Source organism: Leishmania martiniquensis, chromosome 7 (assembly GCF_017916325.1).
Source record: "Leishmania martiniquensis isolate LSCM1 chromosome 7, whole genome shotgun sequence".
Lineage (NCBI taxonomy): Eukaryota > Euglenozoa > Kinetoplastea > Trypanosomatida > Trypanosomatidae > Leishmania > Leishmania martiniquensis.
Window position 1 is genome coordinate 358,653 of NC_090142.1, and position 17,613 is coordinate 376,265.

A 17,613-nucleotide genomic window follows, 5' to 3' on the forward strand; every position below is an offset into this window, starting at 1 on the left:
CTGCGTTACCCCCTTACCCCCCTCCCCCCGCACACACACACACACACACTCGCCATTGACATGAGAGCATACGGTGAGAACAGCCGCAAAATTCGCGGAAGTGCAGCGCCCTGTCTACGCCGTATCGTAAGCGGAAGACGGTCAGAGACCTTTGCTGTTACGGGCATCTTCCAAAAGACGCCGCGCTTGGGTGAGAGCAGTGCCCGTAGTGACAGATGAAGTGTGCATGCGGCGCTGTTGTTGCACCCCCCCTCCCCCTCCCTCTGTCCTTGCCTGCACGCCGTTTCAGGCCGACAGACGATTCATCTGCACACCTCCAACCGCCGCCGCGCCCCTGGCCCCTCGTCACACCCGCTCCTCATTATTGGTCTTCCTCCCTCTCTCTATCCTCCCTCTTCCCTTCTTTACGTTTCACGCACACAACAGTCCTCCTCCCCCCTCTCCTCCCCCCTCTCCCCCTCTCTTCGATTACGCACCCAAATCAACGGCATATCAAAGGCGCGCGCCTCCTCCACTGGTCCGTTTAGCCACAGAAACGCATTCCGATCGAGACGCCTTTCCCTCTTTCACTTTCTTCGCTTCGTGGAGCAAGCAACAACAACAACAACGCACTCTCACTCGCTCGCTCTCTCTGTTTGTGTGTGTGTGCGTGTGTGTGCCCCCTCTCTCCCCTCTGCGTCACGATCACCATCGCACGGCTCGCGCAACTTCGACATCTCTCTTGGGTGCCGCCGCCGCCCTTGCCGACCTTTTTGCTTCTTCGTGCGTGTGTGGCTTTGTGTGCCGAGGTTTCTCGTCTGTGGATGTTGCGTCTCCGTTTCTTCACGTGGCGCGCGTGACTGCATCGTCCTTCGCTTCTCAGTCCGTGCCGCTGAACCGGTCTCTCGGCTCCACTTCCGCCCCCTCTCCCTTCGACATACGGAAGACATAAACAACAGCACATACATACACTATCGGTGTAGCCGCTGATCAACAAGACCGCCCTAACCCATTCTCCTCAGCAGGCATTGAGGGGCCTCGACCTTATGGACCCCCACACGGTGGTGACTTCACCACCACCACCACCTGGTGCCGATGCTGCAGCTTTGAGGAAGGATGTAAGGACACCGGTAACCCACCACGTAAATGCGCAACGCAGCAGCGGTAGCGCCATTGCCCCGCCCCACAGCAGTGCCAGCGGCGAGCGGTCCGGTGAACCTGTTTGGCCCTTCTGCTCCCTCACTGCCTCGGTGTCGGCCACGCCGGCTTCTTTCTCGGCGACGAGCCATAGGAACGCGGCAGTGCCTCAAGGCGCCACCTGCCCCACCGCGCGGTCCGCTGTCGATGTGGAGCCGCCTCTCCACTCCTCTTTTTCTCAGGCCAGCGAGGAGTCGCCTGATGTCGGTGCTACCACCGCCGCGATGATGCGACATAGCGGGTCGCGTTGCTGTAGCCCACAGCGGCATCACTGCTCCTCCACCGATTCAGGCGCGGACACCGTCGCAGCCGGGGGCCGTCTTCCCTGCGCGCACCAGGTGCGGCATGACCATCACCAATGTCGCCGCGCCCATCACGACACGCACGGTAGCCACCTGGCAGGGACAAGGAAAGCGGCGACAGCCACAGACACCGCTATCACGACTGTTCCGTCAACTAGTAACCGACACGCGCGCACTTCATCCCGAGAGTTGCTCCTGAACCAGGACTCCGGCACCAGCGACGTGAGCGACCGTGGCGCCTCGCTCTTCGTTTCGAGCGACATTGGCAGTCACAACACCCGCAACTACGACAACCGAACGGGACACCGCAGCTCAGAGACAAGCTTGGCAGTAGTTGAGGCATCGGCTCGTGCCATTCACTCGGGGCTTCACACGTTATCTTCCCAGGCGCTGCCGTGCGTCAATCAAGAGACCATCGTGGAGCGCATCATTGGACGTCGGCCGCGCCCATACCACAAGTGGGTGTGGCGCAAGGCAGAGAATTTCGAGGAGCTGCATGCGCTGAGTGTACACGGCAACGGATATCAGCAGCCGACCACAACCGCTGGCCGCCACGTAGTGATGCAAGACGAGGCAAACGATGCAGCCGCGGCGCACTCCTGCACAGCGCTCAAGGGAGTGCGGACCACATCGACGCCCTCGCGGGGTGATACGTCCGGCGGTGCTTCCCCCAGCAGTGGGAAGGTGCCCTTGAGAGTACCACCATCGATGGCGCCCTCGGACGCGTCCTCGAGCACTGCTCCCCGCCTCGTTGGGCTCTTGAACACCAGGGGAAGCACGTACAGCGCTGAGAGAGGCACGGCGGAAGCGAGCTCTGCACCAAACGCGGCCACGACAGCGGCGTCGCCGACGAAGTCCCCTTCCGACCTGAATGACTCACCATCGGCCGGCGGCGCGAAGTCGCCGCGCGTTTCCTCTTCAGGCACTGCGAACGACATGCCTTTCGAGCAGATGAGCCGGCTCTCCATGTATACGATCCCAACGTCGCAACAGGGGCCGGCTTACTTCAACACGGCCATCGAGGATGGCTCAAAGACGCTGGTCATCTTCATGATGGGCCTGCCCGCTCGGGGTAAGACCTTCTTGGCGCAGAAGATCTGCCGGCTGCTGGGCTGGCACGGAAGCCGCGCTAAGGTGCAGAACATTCAGGTCGCGTGGCGCCGTGTGCTACTAGACTGGGAGGCGACGCACCCGGAACTGGTGGACTGCAGCGCAAGTACCGGAGCACCGGATGAGGAGGCGGGCGCGTTCGCTGGCGAAACGAACGTGACGGACGAGGCACCAAGCGGCGGGCGAGGAGCGTCTCATGAGATTCTGAGGTCAGCAGGGGCGCCTGGCGGGGGCGCCACCAAAGCCTCTTCGCACACTGCAGCGATGGAAGCGCCGGCGTGGTCCGATTCCACTTCCTCGAGCTGCCTTGCGGACATCCGCTCGACGCCGCACCATGCGACGCGGGCCACGCCCGATTTGGTGACGGGGTCACTAAGCGCTTCCATACGGCGCGCTGTGCCTGCGAACATGAACGGCGGGTCCGCGGCGGCCTCGACCCTAAAGCCCATTGCAGCCAGGCCGACTGCGGCGACAACTACTATCACGAGTGCCGCTGCCACAGCAGGCCACAGCTGCAGCTGCAGCCTTTCCGACGGGGGCGTCGCGTCGGCGCCGCTGTCGCCGGCGAGCACCTCTATTGTCTGCCGAGACTTCAGCGCGTCGACTGTGTGCCCGTCAATGCAGGCGCACACGGCCGGCTCGCTCGAGGACGGCGCCCCGATACCCGCGGCCACTGCGGCCTGCGCTTCTTTCCTGCCGGGGAAGCGCCTTCCCGCTCATCTGACAGGCGACGCCATCGCGAATAGCTCGCGCGGCTCGGCCACGCAGCACTCACCGACCACCGCCACGCCAGCAGAGTTAATGAGCGTCGGCGGCATGCCGAGCCTCGAGGCTTGCGCAGAGGTGGCTCCAGGCACAACTGGCGGCGCCGACGACTCCCCGAAGTTGCCGGAGGTGCTGCGCGCCCGGCACTTCAGGGCGCTCATCGAGCAGCCCACGAGCGTCGCGCGGCGCCTGTACCGCTACGTGCTGCAGAGCTTTGCTAACGACTGTCGTCTCTATTTCCAATACGGGGGCGAGGTGGTTGTGGTGAACGATGACTTCATCACGGAGGAGTTGCGGCAGGAGGCGGAGCAGCTGTTCCGCCCGCTGGCGTCTCAATTGTTTTACATCGAAGTCATCCGCGACGCCGTGGAGGACCCGCTGGACTTTGTGGAGTATAAAATTCGAGACCCCGCGGAGTACCCACTCAGCGACATTGACCCCACGTCGGCCGCCGACGACTTCCGCGAACGGCTGCGGTTTTTGGAAAGCGCGTACGAGACGCTGAAGGGCGCGCCGAAGACGAAGAAGGGCGTGCGCCAGCCGTCGACTTCGTCTGCCGCGGACGCGGCCCCCGTGGTAGAGACCAGTGCCGACAGCGACCATGCCCACAGTGCCCAGACAGGGGCGGAGAGGGGCGCGGCTCTCCCCTCTCTGCCCACTACAATGTCCCACTCACGGCAGCAGCTCCAGCAATCAATGCTGCCGCGCAGCTACGTGAAGATCATAAACGCGAACACGATTGAGGCACACGGCATCTCGGGTTACCTGGCCAGTCGCATCATTTCGTATGTCATGAACCTGTCGCAGGTGAAGATGCAGCACCCCATCTACTTCGTGCGTCACGGCGAGAGCTCCTATAACGCGGAGAACCGCATCGGCGGCAACCCGTTGCTCACAGGGCAGGGCGTGCAGGACGCTGTGGCGCTGCTTGAGTTCCTTGGCTCGCTGAAGCGCCACCTCGAACACGTGGACCACTTGCAGCGCACTCACCAGCACAGGCAGCAGCTCCCTCATTCTGAAGCGAACGGCGGTGACGCCGAAAGCAGCTCGGCGGCTGCCGCGTCTCCTTCAAGCACGGCGAATACGCTTGAAATGTGGACCAGTCAGCTGCAACGCGCCATCCAGACGACCGAACTCAGCGAGCGCCTGCTGGGCATCCGCACGCTGCGTTGGAGCAGCCTGAACGATATTCACGCCGGCATATGCGAGGACATGACGTACGCCGAGGTGAGGCAGCAGTACCCGCTCATTGAATACTTCCGCAAGCGCAACAAGTACAGCTTTCGGTATCCTGAGGGTGAAAGCTACCAGGACCTTGTCGTTCGACTGGAGCCTGTCATCATGGAGCTTGAGAATGCCGACAAGGTCGTCGTCGTCGTGGCTCACCAGGCAGTCCTGCGCTGCCTCCTTGCGTACTTCGGCAGCACCTCGGCGGAGAGCAGCATCGACGTCGTGGTGCCGCATCGCACGATTTGGCGCTGCACGTATGACTCGAAGGGGATCGCTAGCCTCGACGAGTTGAAGCTGGATGCGTCTGAGGCAGACCATCACCTGCCACGAGGGAAGGACTCGCTGGTGACGTCGCCCACGAACATTGCGCTTGCCTGAGGGGCGACGGGCAAAGAAGGTTACTCGACGCCCACGCTGTTCTTCGCCGCCACTGAGCGAAGGCGGAAAGCGGCGTCGCGTGCCATCTGGGAGCGCATTGGGATCGTTTTTTTTCTAAAGCGGTGGAAGAAGCGAAAGGAGATGCACGAGAAGAAGCGGTGACGCTTCCTCGCCCCCCCCTCCACGGAATGCGCAACGTGCCCATGTCGTAGTGGTACGCCTCCATGGGAGCAAGCGAGCGAGGAGGCGCGGACCACTCATGCACCATGCCATCGGCATCACCCTCTTCGTCGATCCCACCTCCCACTCTCTCCGAGAAGACGAGTCATCCCTGTGGCCGAGCGCATCTGCTGGCGTCGCTTTCAACGGAAAGAGAAGAGTAAAGGGGGTGGAAGTGTCGGCCGTGATAGCGGGCGGTCACCGCAGCAGCGCAGGCGCCAGCAAACACATCGCAGAGGACGGAATGTCAGCTGTGGCGATTCATCTACGCCTCCCTCGCTTCCTCATTCTCGTCCTCCTGCACCCTCGCCTCTGAAGCAGCGGCAACCGAGACGCACACACACACACACATACATACATACACACACGGAGGTCTTAGACGGCTTGTAGCCCCCTTTCCCCTCCCTTTCTGTGTGTACGTGCGTCTGTCTGTCGGTCGTCTCGCTCTATGACTTCTCTCTCTTCTGTTTTTTTCTTGTGTGTGCCCATTACATGTAGGGGCGTGCGCCTCCCCTCCTCCCTCTGCCGGCCTCTCTTCCTGTCTGTCTGACGGTGTGCAGTTCTGCTCTCGCGTGTTTGTGTGCATGTATCTGTGCGCGCGCCTTACTTGCTTCTGTGCCCTGCTGGCTGTCTCGTGCCCCCTCTCTCCCTTCTGTCTTGTTTTCGCGTATCTTGCTCGGGTACGCGCGTGCGCTCTCTCTGCGTTGTGTGCCTGAATGTTTGTCGTCACGGTCTTGCGCAGGTTTTCCCGCCTCGCGCGTGCCCCCCTCCCTCTCCTTTACTTCCCTTTTTTCTCCCTCCTCTCTCCTCCACGCTATGAGCGCGTGTGCTGTTTAATTGTGTGTGTGTATGTTTGTGTTGGCACGCGTGCATCTCTGGGCGATAATGCGCAACGGTTCTTACTGATTTCGAAGTGTTTTACGTTTCCCTCTTCGCCTTCCTTTTTTTTTCCAGTTGCTGTTGTTGCGAGCGCACACCGAAGAAAAAAATTTATAGTACACCTGATGCTCTGCGCACCCACACCCACACACGCGCACTGCACATGCCCAATGCGAAACAAGCAGGAACCGGGGCAGTTATGGGGGCATGAGAAGTGGACCCCATTTTCCTCTGCCCCTCACTCTCATGCGGCTCACTGTCATTCCTCAGCATCACGGGCGATCAGAGGGAGAGAGGATGGGTGGGTTACACGCAGCCCTCCTTTTTTGTTCGTCTCTTGCCTGCCCCCGCCCTCCTCCCTCTTTCCTCTCTGCGAGCCCGTCTATAGCACACGCTCTAACCGCTGGAGACATCAAACTGCTTTTGCGGCGGCTGACATCTCGTCGCGTCTGATGCCTGTAGGCGCTCCTTGGCACTGCATGCTTGCGAAGGACAGCAGCCAACGGCGACAGTGGCACGTCCGTGCGCTCATGAATGATCAATCAGTCCCCGACTAACTCGTTCAGCTGCGCTTCTGCCTGCCTCTCTTCCCTCCCCCTCGCGTCTCTGCCCCTGCCGCTGCCGTCGTACCCCGACTGGCCATCCTTCGCGTCCTTCAGTACCCCCCCTCGCCCCATTTCTTCTCCTCTTTGGTCGGTACCACGTGCAGCATTCAGCTGCTGTCCATCAGCACATCTCTTGCCCTCATTCCCAACCTCACAGAACCGACCCTCCCCCAACACACACACACACACACACACACGCAGCGGATCTCCGCTGCGTTTGTCATCTCTCTTCGCTGCAAGCGAGCAGGCCCCAGCGACGATACCAGCAGACGGCCATCGCCCACAGCAACATATACAAATTTACAGACGCACACGTGCGTGCTCCACGCCTCTTTGGTGCAGCGGGACCTTTTGTGCTAGCACTTAGACCACATAACTTAACTGCATAACCGTAACCGGCTGGAGGGGGTCATCAATTGACCCTCTCCATCTCTTTGCCCCCCCCCCCCCCCGCAACCTCTTCCACACAAATACAGCGCCTGCCGTCATTGACGACCCGCACTCACATACGCCTCTCCTTCCCCCCTCCCCAACGCTACAGACAGTCCATACGCAGCGACACGGAGCGGCCCCCCTCCCCCCGCGAGCGCCACCGGCCGTGTGTGCACTTGTCGTTATTTGCGGCTTTTGTTACGATTCCTTTTTTATTTTCCCTCTCTTCTGCTCGTGCCGCCTCGCATAGACTTGGGTGGCTCGTCACGGGCTACCCTCCAGGGCCGCGACGCCGTTCCCCTCCCCCCTCGGGGGTCTCTCTCTCTCTTTCTCACTGCCTGACACACACACACAGAGTGTGTGTGTGTGTGCAGGCGTACGTGCGGATTGGCCTCGCCCTCTTCTCCTTCGCCCATCGCCTTTCTTTCCCTCGGCTTGATACGATGCGCCCCATCTTCACGGGGCCATACCCGGCACGCTTCTCGCGTGCTCGGTGCTGCACCGCCGCAGTCGACCTTGCTGCGTCCGCGCGCGGCACGGCCACCGGCGTCACCGTGGCTGCTACGAACACAACCACAGACGCTGTCGCTGCCGCCTCCGCCGCTCTCGCCACTACCCCACCACCGCTCCGTGCGCTGCAGCAGATGCGCAAGCTCACCGTCTGCCGCGGGCGTCGACGACGCGGAGCAGGTGCCTTCTCTTCCGCGCCTTTCTCATCTGTTGCCCCAGCGCCATTCTCGCTGCCGATATTGGCCGTCCGGGTGACAGCCGCGCAGGCGCTGAACAGCCTGGCATTACGGTCGGCACCGACCTCCACGCAGATGGCGAAGCTGCCGGTGCGCGTACTCACGCAGCTTGTGCAGTGGCGCCGATCACGCAGCTGCTGCGCAATCGTGTCGGTGTCTCCTGCGGGCGATGCCGACTCGTCTAATGGCCGCGCGTGCATGTGGGCTGCCCATGCCGGACGCGGGGAGGTGATGGCGCGCCTATGCTCCAGCATTGGATGGGTGGCGGCAGGAAAGCGGTTTGAAGCAAGGTCAAGCGAGCAGCCGGCGACAACTCCGTTGACGCTGCTATCTTCCGTCTCATCTCCCTCCACTTGCCCGCCCGCGCCGTCGGTCATTGCTAGCTCGGCAGCTGCCTCTGCGGACTCGTCCAGTTCTGGGGCCGCCGCCGCCGCCTCAGTGGGCTCGCTGCATACAGCGAGGCGCTGCTATTCCTCCGCTGCCCACGCCGACGGCCCTAGGCCCGCCACCGCAGCCGGATCGGCCATGTCCCCGTCCGAGGGTGCCGCTGCACAGGCGGCAGCTGGCAGCACGGCAAGTACGATGGGGTGCCGTGAAGTGCGCGAGGGCGGTTCCACTGAGAGCAGCGACAACTCACGGGAGGAGGTTACGGAGGAGCAGAGGACGAAGGAGGAGGGTGAAACAATCGTGGCGCCCTCTTTCGCCGAGATCTACACAGCCTTCCGTATTCTTCAGCTCGTCCAGGACGACGGACGGGTTGTGCACGAGTGGACGACGGCGCATGTGAAGCAGGCATATCGTACGCTGGCGAAGCAGCTACACCCCGACGTTGCCGGCGGCGACGACGAGCTGATGGAGCAGGTAAACACATCTTATCATCTGCTGATGGACTTGCCCGCAGCGTTGGCGGAGAGCTACCGCATGTGGCTCAAGGCGGGCGGTGAGGCAGAGTTGCAGATGTGCGCTCAGGAGAGACAGGAACTGCTACGCTCACGCTGGGCGTCCCATGACGTGGAGCAGCTCATGATGGTTGGATGGTGCTCCACGCTCTCTGGTTTCGCTGTGTACGCTATGTGGCGCGCCCTCTATGACTCCTCGCCGGCGACCAGCGTTGTGGGTGATACAGCTTCTGACGGGGACGGCGCTGCTGCTGACTGCAGCAAGGTACGCCGTGGCACGAGCGCAGCAGAAGTGCTGCCCGCTGGCACTCGACTGACGCTTCCGCGAGCAGGCGCGACGGTGTTGACCGCCGCAGGCATCCAATACGGCGTGGTAAGCATCGGCGGCAGCGTGTTGTGGATGCCACCACGTCTGTCCTGCCAGTTGTTGCAGCTGGTGCGAATGGCCGTGTCGCGCTACGCCCTGGCGGTGGCGCTAGCGCTGGCGGCGTGCATGAACACCATCATGCTGCAGCGCATTCTTCAGCGGATGCTTACTGGCGGCGGTGGCAAGTGCTGAGAGCAACGTCAGCGCTCGCTAACTCCTCGTTCTGCTCCTCGTCTTCCCTGCAGGCACGCACCTCTTGCTGCTGCTGTGGCAGCCACCACCACCACCACGCCTGCCACCGCGCTCTCCCCCCTTTCCCTCCCTCATCCAACGCTGCGTAGTGTGTGTGCATGTGCAGCGCCTGCTATCGTACAACCTTAGACCCCCTCTTATGGCCGATTCCGTCTGGTGGGACGTACGGAGGAGGAGCGGTAGCGGGAGCAGAAAATGAAGAGTGGGAGGCGCAAGCAACAGTGAAGGATAAGAGGTGTGTGCGTGTGTGGTGAGAGGAACGGCGTGAAGGTTATCAGCTCGACGCTTTCACCATTTCTCTGCTCCTCCTCATCCGCCATACCTTCTCACCTCCCCTCCCCCCTCCCCCCTTACCGGCTCACGGCCTCCTTCCCCTGTGCGTCTCTCTCGTCGGCACGGCGTCCCCCCTTTTCTTTTTTTTTTTACACGCTCACGGCCCTGACAACAGCAAAAAAAAAATCAAATTCATCTTCGCACAACCGTCTCCTCCTCCTCCTCTGTCAATGTGCTTGCCCCTCGGAGAGGCACAAATGCCCTTCACGTTCGTGGAGGAGCGGCTAAGGGCAGGAACGCAGCGAAGCGCAGAGAAAAAAATGGCCGGGGAGGTTGCGCTGCTGCGGCCGCTATCGCTGCCGCTATTGCTCTCCGCCCTCCCCACTTGCCAGCGTTCTGTGTGTAATGTGTGTGTATGTGTGTGTGTGGGCGAGGGTGGCGTATTCGGGCCGTCACCGCCGCTGGAGCAAGTTGTCCTCCATGTGGTGGCGTGCGTTGTTTGGCTCAGCTAGACGGCTCTGTTGTGCGATTGGATGCTGCTGTCCACACTGCGGTGGTCATTCTCACGACAGACAACCTGAATTCGTGCTGTGACGCGAGGAGACGAAAGAAAACAAAGAAAAAAGGCACCCTCGCGACGGGTGGGCGGCCACTGTTAGAATCTGCTGCCTCGGCTGTTGTCGCCGCTTTAATATGCGGTCTCGTCTACTGTTAACCAGCGAATCGTTTCGTTTTTATTTCCTCCTCCCATTTCGTTCTTTTCGCTTCAGTTTGTGCCGACACGTCCGCACAGCGGAGCCGCTCTGCCCGCTGCTCCAGCTGCTGTTCTCCTCTCACCTGACACGCGCCGCTCTTTTTTTTTCTTTTTTCTTCGTGTGCCCCGTTTCGTTCTCCGAACATGAACGTAAGAGTGACGTGCGCGAGGATGTGCCGTCCGTTCCGCTTCGCACCTCTGCCCTCTCGCCGCTTGCACGTTAGAGCCGTCCGAGAAGCAGGCGAGAGTGGGTGTCGGTGGGGGGGAGGAGGAGGGGCTGCTGCTGCTGCTCAAAGCAGCTCCCCCCACCTTCCCCAATCTGTGGCCTATGCCAGAGTCGCTTCTGGTCGTGAGCGGGTCAGTTTCGCACAACGCTGGGGGTGGGTGGGTGGGGAGTGAGAGCGGTGTATCACTGCGGATGGCGCTGGCCCGCTTTTTCATGGCACAACGTCGGAGCGACCTGCCGCGGTGAAGACTCTTGGTTCGCCTTCTTTCGACTCTCCATACAGTGCGCAAGTGAATCATCGTGGCCCGAGCGCATCTCATGATGCCCTTTCTGACTGCTGGTGCGGGGAGCGTGAGCCCTTCCCCTCCCCCCTAAAAGGGGATGCGCCAGGTGGCCACCTGTAAAGCCGCGTATGTGTGTGCGTGTGTGAGGCCTACGCAGAGTCGCGCGGCGCTTCGATGACCGAACGGTCGCGTTGGATAAACGCAGAGGCACAGCAGAATCGTTTATCCCTTCGCCTTCGCCCCCCTCCCCCCCCGCACACACACACACACACACACACACAAACACACACACGCCTACGCCTACGCATCCCGTGAGCGGGCCTGCGCGGGTGAAGGCGCCGCCCCCCTCCCCTCTCCCTCTTTTTTTTTTGGCTTTCGTGTGTGCCGGCCAAAGTGTGGATTTGCCGCCAACTCCCCTCTGTACGCGCACTCGCTGGTCGTCCAGCCACACAAACTGTGCGCGGGATCGGCCCTGCAAAGACCTCCATGAAGGGACTCGCACCCACTTCACCTCGCCTCCTCCATCGCTGACCTCTCCCTCGCCGGCGAGCCCGCGTGGCACCTGCGGCCGCTTCTCTACTGCCGCAATCAATTGCAGTTGAATGTGTTTCTGAAAAAAAAATTTTTGTTCCCGCCACGACGACGACGACACGCATCCGTCTCTTCATAGGGCACGCGTAGCAACCAGTACGGGCAGCAGCATCTCTTCCTGCGACGAAGCACCCTCGCAGCGACGCGTTAACGGAGGAAGCAGATACTTAAGGCAACGGTTCACCCTCCTCTCCCTCCCCGACCTACACACGCACACATACGCCGCCTAGCGCCATCCCCAATCCCTCCCCTCTTCAGCTTGGTGCATTACGCAACACCTTTGCTTCTTTCCTCTCCCCCCTTCCCCCCCATTGCCATCGCTGCAAGCGCTCTAAGCTGCCAGATTGCGTACCTCAGCGGTGGTAGCGCTCTTCCCCCCCTCTCTCGCTCCCACTCTCCATCGCGTCGCTCTTCCTGTGTACGGCTCCGTCCTTTCCTGGGCGTCGTTGTTGGATCCTCTGTGCCCGCCACGGCAACTCACTGCAGCAGCTGAAGTTGCACTCGCGACGCATTCCCACGCACTCGTATCTGGGAATCGGTGGTGTGCATCTTGAGGCGTGGCTCATCGATATTTTCCCGTGGGGGCGTGTCCATTGCACTGCCGTTTTCTTCCGCCACCGCCACCGCACTGCCGCTCCACTTCTCGCATCACACGCCGCGACTCTCTGCATGCATACTTAAGTTTTCCTCGCTCGCCTTTTTTGTCGCGCACGCACACAGAGAATATATATATATACGCTCATACACAACACCTCGACCACTCGCGGCTACCGCCGCAACACGGACGAAGAGGTTGCGCACGCGGCGAGAACTTGTGCGTACGGCGCTGTGCCGCTTCTTCGCCTCTTCCGCCTTCGTGCGTCTTGCGGGCTCGGAGCCCTCACACGTGGGGGTGTTCGCCTTCCCCCTACTTCGAAGCACGCGTCATGCCGTCGACAAGTAGTAACCTCGTCCCATGCCGCTCCTCCTGGTCTGAGGCCATAACGACAGCGAAAGGGGGCTCCTGTCTCGAGCAGGCATCGTATGCCGCTGCCGTACTCTTCCGCTCGGGCCAGCGCTGCTGCGCTGCGGTTAGGACGGCCTCTCTAAGCCGGATTTCTCTCCCTCTCCGCGCACTGCTTCTGACGACAACACGCAGTGACGCGGAGACGATGGCGCCACGGGTAACTGGTCCTCAGCGCCTGCGTGGACACGCCACCTCGGCCTGCTCCGCACAGTCGTTGCGGTCGCTGTCTTTGACCTCGTCGCTGTCCCTCGCCGCTTCCTCCTCGTTCGCGCACCGCTGCACCGCCATCGGATTATCTGTGGCTAGCGGCGGCCCCTCCACCGCGGCGGTGTGGTGCATGGCGCGCCGTCACGCCTCGACTGGTCGCCGGCCCACCTTCACCGAAATTGCAGAGGCGCTCGAGGCGCTTGGGGCCGCCGTCGATGAGGACCCAAAGGTGCTGAAGCAGAAGTACCGCGAGCTCGTGAAGAAGAACCACCCCGACGCGGGCGGCGACGAGGCGACGATGGCTCGCGTCACCGTCGCCTACGAGCGCCTCAGCGTGCTCACAAATAGGGAGAGGGAGGAGTTCAAGCTGCAGAAGAAGATGTTCCACAGCAGGGGCGGGGCGCCGTCAGCAGCGTCACGGCGCTACCGCCCTGGCCCGCCGGGCGGGTTCGGGTACGCGGCGCCCAACGAGCCGTTTCAGGCGCACGCGGCGAACATGTACGGGCAGTATTATCAGCAGGATGCGAACAGCGCTTACCACCAGGCACACGCCAAGGGCCAGCAGGGCTTCTGGAACCACTTTCACAACCGCAGTGGCTCCGGTGGCTTCACTGAGAACCCCTTCACGTCCAGCAGTCCGTTCAGCATGTATGCGCAAACTCAGCGCGCCCGCTTCATGCCTTCCAGCTCGCTACTCATCCAAGGGCTTGTTGTGTACCTCGTCTTGTCCACCGTACTCCTCTTCGCGTACCGGTCGTACCGCGACTGGCGCCACGACGACGGCTGGCGAATGGCGGAGAGCTTAGCGCGGCATGAGCAGATGGAGGAAATGCACCGTATTCGGCAAGAGCTGAACGAACGCGCGCGCGCCATGCAGCAGCGAGAGGGCGACGTGGCCTCCGCACTCTACGGCAGTCGGCAGTATGTCAGGGAGTCGCCCGAGGCTCGCGCGCTTGAGTACGCCCGCCAGCGCCGGATTCAGATGATGCAGGAACAGCAAGAGGCGGCCGCGAACCTACCGGAGCTGCGCGGGTGGCCCAAGATTGCGGAAGACAAGGGGCGCATCATCAAGCGTGCGCAGGACCCATCAGGTGTGGTGTTCTTCGAGCCTCGCAAGGAGGACAGCCGGCGTCGCCAGATTGAGAATCAGCGCAGAAGCAGCGGCTTTGTGCGCCGCCCTTCAGGCGAGTCCCCACCGCCACAGCTGAGTGAGGCTGTTCAAGGAGGTGCTCTGTCCGACACAGGCGCTCCAGCCACGGGGACTTCATTGTGTGCGGCAAACGGAAGCGACTCATTACCACCCGAGGCGAACGTCAGCTCCATTGTGATGAAGCCGGTCAGTAGCGAGCAGGAAGCAGAGGCGGTCATGCGCGGCATCTTTGGTAGCCTTCGCAAGGTTACCTCGTAGTGGGTGGGCACGCTTGCTGGCATCCTTCTCCTATGCTGCTGCTCTATGAAGAAGTGTGTGCGTCTTCGTTGTGCTTGACCCTGGTGCCCTTCGATGCTGCCCCCAATCGACTCCATGTGCGCAGTGATGCCGTTGGTATCCGGTTGCGCGCCCGGCGTCATGCCTCCCTCTGTATTTGACTGTGTGTGCGCGCATTTCGCGTCAGGGGAAGCGACACGACGCACGCGCTTGCCAATGAAAAACGAGGCGAACGAGTAGACGTTGATGAGAAGCGGGCCGTAGCGCACCTCCTTCCTCGCGCGTTTACGTCTGCGCTGCCGGCACTGTCTCAGCTGTTTATCCTCTCTCTCTGTGCCAGTGGCTCCCACCCATCGCGCATGCACGCGGAGGGGCCTCAGCGGGTCACCGCGGCTGCTGCGCCGCTCATGGTCTCTTCTATTTTCCCTGCCCCATTCTTCCTCTCCACGTCACTGCCACGTGTGTGTGCGTCCAGTTCGTGGCTCCCCTTTTGTGGTGGCGCCTTGAGCTTTGCTGTTCCTCTAAAGGGCTTCACCCCCCCTCCCCTCCTCTCCCCACGATCTATACGGTCAGCTCACTGTCCCTCTCTCCTCGTTGCATTCGGCGTCCCTGAAATTACCGCCTTCTTCCCCACCCTCCTTCGCAGCACACACGTACACGCAGGTATCTGCGGTTGCCACTCCTCTCCCCCAAAATCGACACACGCACCTCAAAGCGTCCGGGCGTACATTGCTTGCGCAGTGCACTGCGCGACGTCACACCACGCACGCGCTGTTTGCTGACAATGCCGTCACCCTCGGCGAGGCCGCCCGCCGCCGCGTCCTTGCCAGCTACGCGCGCCGCCTCACCAAGTGTCCTCACCTCTTCGGCATCGACATCGTGGGCATCCGCGCGCACTCGTCTGCCGCTGCCACCACAGCAGCAGGTGAGTAGCAGGAGCAGCGGAAATGATGCGCACGCCAGGCAGCTGGCACGGGAGCAGCAGCGGATGATGGAGCAGCTCATGAGCACCGGGCTGGTGCAGGCGACAGACCTTCTCGCGTTTGGCTTCAGCGTCGCGGAGCTTCAAGCCGCCGGGCTTCGCCCAGCATCCCCACACCACGGCGCCAACGAGCAGGCTGAAAGTGGCGGGGAGGCCGCGAAAGGCGGGTGCGCAGCGGATGACGGCAATGAGGATCGTCGCTGCCGCGGGGCGCCTCGGAAGCGCGCCTGGGGCTGTGACGCCGCACAGGCACCGCCGCTGCAGGACGAGCGCGCGACGCCATCATCTGCAGTCAGCGGCACCGCCACAACCGTGCTGCTCACTTTGGAGAAGGCCTGTGAGCCGCCAACAGTCGCAAAGGCTGTGGCGGTGCCTGCCTTGCTGTCGGAGAAGGCGCGAGAACAGAGTCTGTACGCTGCCAAGCTTATGGAAGATACGCAGCTCATGCGACCTCGCAAGGGCTCTCAGGACTGCGCCAGGTGGTTGTGCTACGACGATGCGGACGAGGAGGAGGCGTCTAGCGCCTCACCGACAGGGTCGTCCTCGGGGGACGCAACCGCGGCGGTAACCTTGAAGGTGTGCACGACGCGAGATCCGCCCAAGACGCGCTGCAACACAGCCCTCGCCTTCAGCGGCCTGGACGTGGCGGTTGTGAGGGAGATCGCGCAGCGGCTTCAGGAGAGCAGCGACGACGCTTATGTGGAGTGCCGCCGTACACGCGAGTACTTCGAGTCCCGAGAGGATGGCAATACACCGTACATGTAAGGGGGGCGGGGTGTAAAGGCAGTGATGCACTGCGTGCGAAGGGGGAGGCCCACACGCACAGATACATGCAGATGCACGCACTTCGAGGTGCATGCAGGACAGCTGTCGCGTACTTACGAGTACATTATCCAAGTCGCAATCACATCCTTGTTTTCTTTCGAAGCGGAGCCATTTATTTTGGCTTCCGCCCAGCCTTCCCCACAGTGCACACCGTGATGCGCGGCTGCGCCCCCTCCCCTCCACACACGCTCCGTAGCACATATTCACTTCCTCGCCTCCTGTCTTATGACTCTTCACCCGCACAGAGCCCTGCGACGTAATGCTGACAGAAAAGAGGGGGTTGGGCGGGGCGTGAAGACATGCACACACATACACAAAAGCGAAACAAAGGCGCAGCACACATGCGCGGGAGGGTGCTCACAGATGTACACACACTCCATGAAGCACTGCCCATCGTCTCTCAGACGTTAGCCGGCGCTGTCGCCTAGCATAGAGTCGCCCTTCCCCCCTCCCCCCCTCATCCCCGCCACGGCAGTGTCGCTCCCTCTCCTCAGCTTTATCACTGCTTTGTTGACGGGAAGGGGGCGGAAAGGAGGGGGGAAGAGAAGTGCCATAGACAGCCGCACTTGTGCGTTCATAGACGTGGCCCCATACGCAGACACCTGCCACCCCCCTCCCTTCCTCCACACACACATACACACGCACACGCACACACACATGCGCGCCCATGGTGCACTCCGTTTCACTCTTTTTCTCCGCCACGTCTGCGGTTGTGCTCTTCGTGCGTGCTTGTAGTGGCCGTTTCCCCACCAAGGTAGCGCGCAGGCCTCCCTTACTCCCTCTCTGCCGGTCTGCCGGTGTCCCACAGGTACGCTGGCTCACGTGCAAGGTGGTTTGGTGTTCACGCGTGCCAAGTCGACGAGCAACACCGTCGCCGTCGCGCATCCCGACACGTTTCACTTGAGGCATCGCCATCCTCGGCGCACCATGTGGCCACCCCCTTCTCCCTCTCTCCTTCCTCCATCTCCCCTGTCTGTCAAGGCAACGACTGCCTCTTCTGGTTGCGGCAGAAGAGAATCAGAATCGACGCCTCTCGCGCTGTTCACCTCTCTCGCCTTACGACATAGCCGGCGGCGCGCTCCCCCACCCCCTTTCCTCCCTGCGCACACATGCGAACATAGTGAAAAGCGTACTGGCTTGGAGTGTTCCCGCCCTCTGCTGCCTTCCTGTCGTTGCAGTCCACCCTGTAGCACCTCTCCTGATTTTCTTTACCTTTGTGGCTTGGTTGGCACCTGCTGTGTCGACTCGCCATCCGCACCCCTCCTCCTCTCTCTCCCTTCGACTTCAGAAAAAAAAAGGGCGCCGCCGCCACCGCAGCGCCAGTCGAGGACAGCAACTGCGGCACATCCGGCCAGTTTGGCAAGGCGATGCTCCACAACGCGGGAGCTTTCGGCATGGGCGGCCTGCTTTTTACGTCGTGTGAATGGCGCCGGCTACGCACTACACAATGGGGGAGCTGCCGACATGTCAACGGGTACGCCGTGGTGCTGAACGCAACGAAGCCGACCCCCCCCCCTGGCCTGTACTGCACCGGCGAGGCCGCTGCTGTGTGCGTGTGGGTGTGTGTACATGGAAGGAATCGGCTCAGCAGTGACTCGCGGCTGGGCTGTGCCGCTGTACGACGGCGTGACTGGCGGCGGCGGGGTCGTCGTGACCAAGTGCGTCTTCGCCACGTACCT

At 61.8% G+C, this 17,613-nt stretch overlaps 4 protein-coding genes across 4 annotated transcripts; all 4 read left to right on the top strand.

Moving 5' to 3' along the window:
• Positions 1-1,025: 1,025 nt before the first annotated feature.
• Positions 1,026-4,961, top strand: LSCM1_07339 (uncharacterized protein; the record flags this gene model as incomplete). Its single annotated transcript, XM_067324714.1, has 1 exon — positions 1,026-4,961. One exon carries the CDS (start codon positions 1,026-1,028, stop codon positions 4,959-4,961), a length of 3,936 nt encoding a protein of 1,311 aa, XP_067181071.1.
• Positions 4,962-7,539: 2,578 nt separating this feature from the next.
• On the top strand, positions 7,540-9,300 carry LSCM1_07340 (uncharacterized protein; the record flags this gene model as incomplete). Its single annotated transcript, XM_067324715.1, has 1 exon — positions 7,540-9,300. The coding sequence occupies one exon, from the start codon at positions 7,540-7,542 to the stop codon at positions 9,298-9,300; it is 1,761 nt and encodes a 586-aa protein (XP_067181072.1).
• A 3,114-nt stretch (positions 9,301-12,414) lies between these two features.
• LSCM1_07341 (uncharacterized protein) lies at positions 12,415-14,109 on the top strand (the record flags this gene model as incomplete). The annotated part of the gene is made up of 1 exon (XM_067324716.1): positions 12,415-14,109. The coding sequence occupies one exon, from the start codon at positions 12,415-12,417 to the stop codon at positions 14,107-14,109; it is 1,695 nt and encodes a 564-aa protein (XP_067181073.1).
• An 802-nt stretch (positions 14,110-14,911) lies between these two features.
• LSCM1_07342 (uncharacterized protein) lies at positions 14,912-15,874 on the top strand (the record flags this gene model as incomplete). Its single annotated transcript, XM_067324717.1, has 1 exon — positions 14,912-15,874. One exon carries the CDS (start codon positions 14,912-14,914, stop codon positions 15,872-15,874), a length of 963 nt encoding a protein of 320 aa, XP_067181074.1.
• Positions 15,875-17,613: the final 1,739 nt, after the last annotated feature.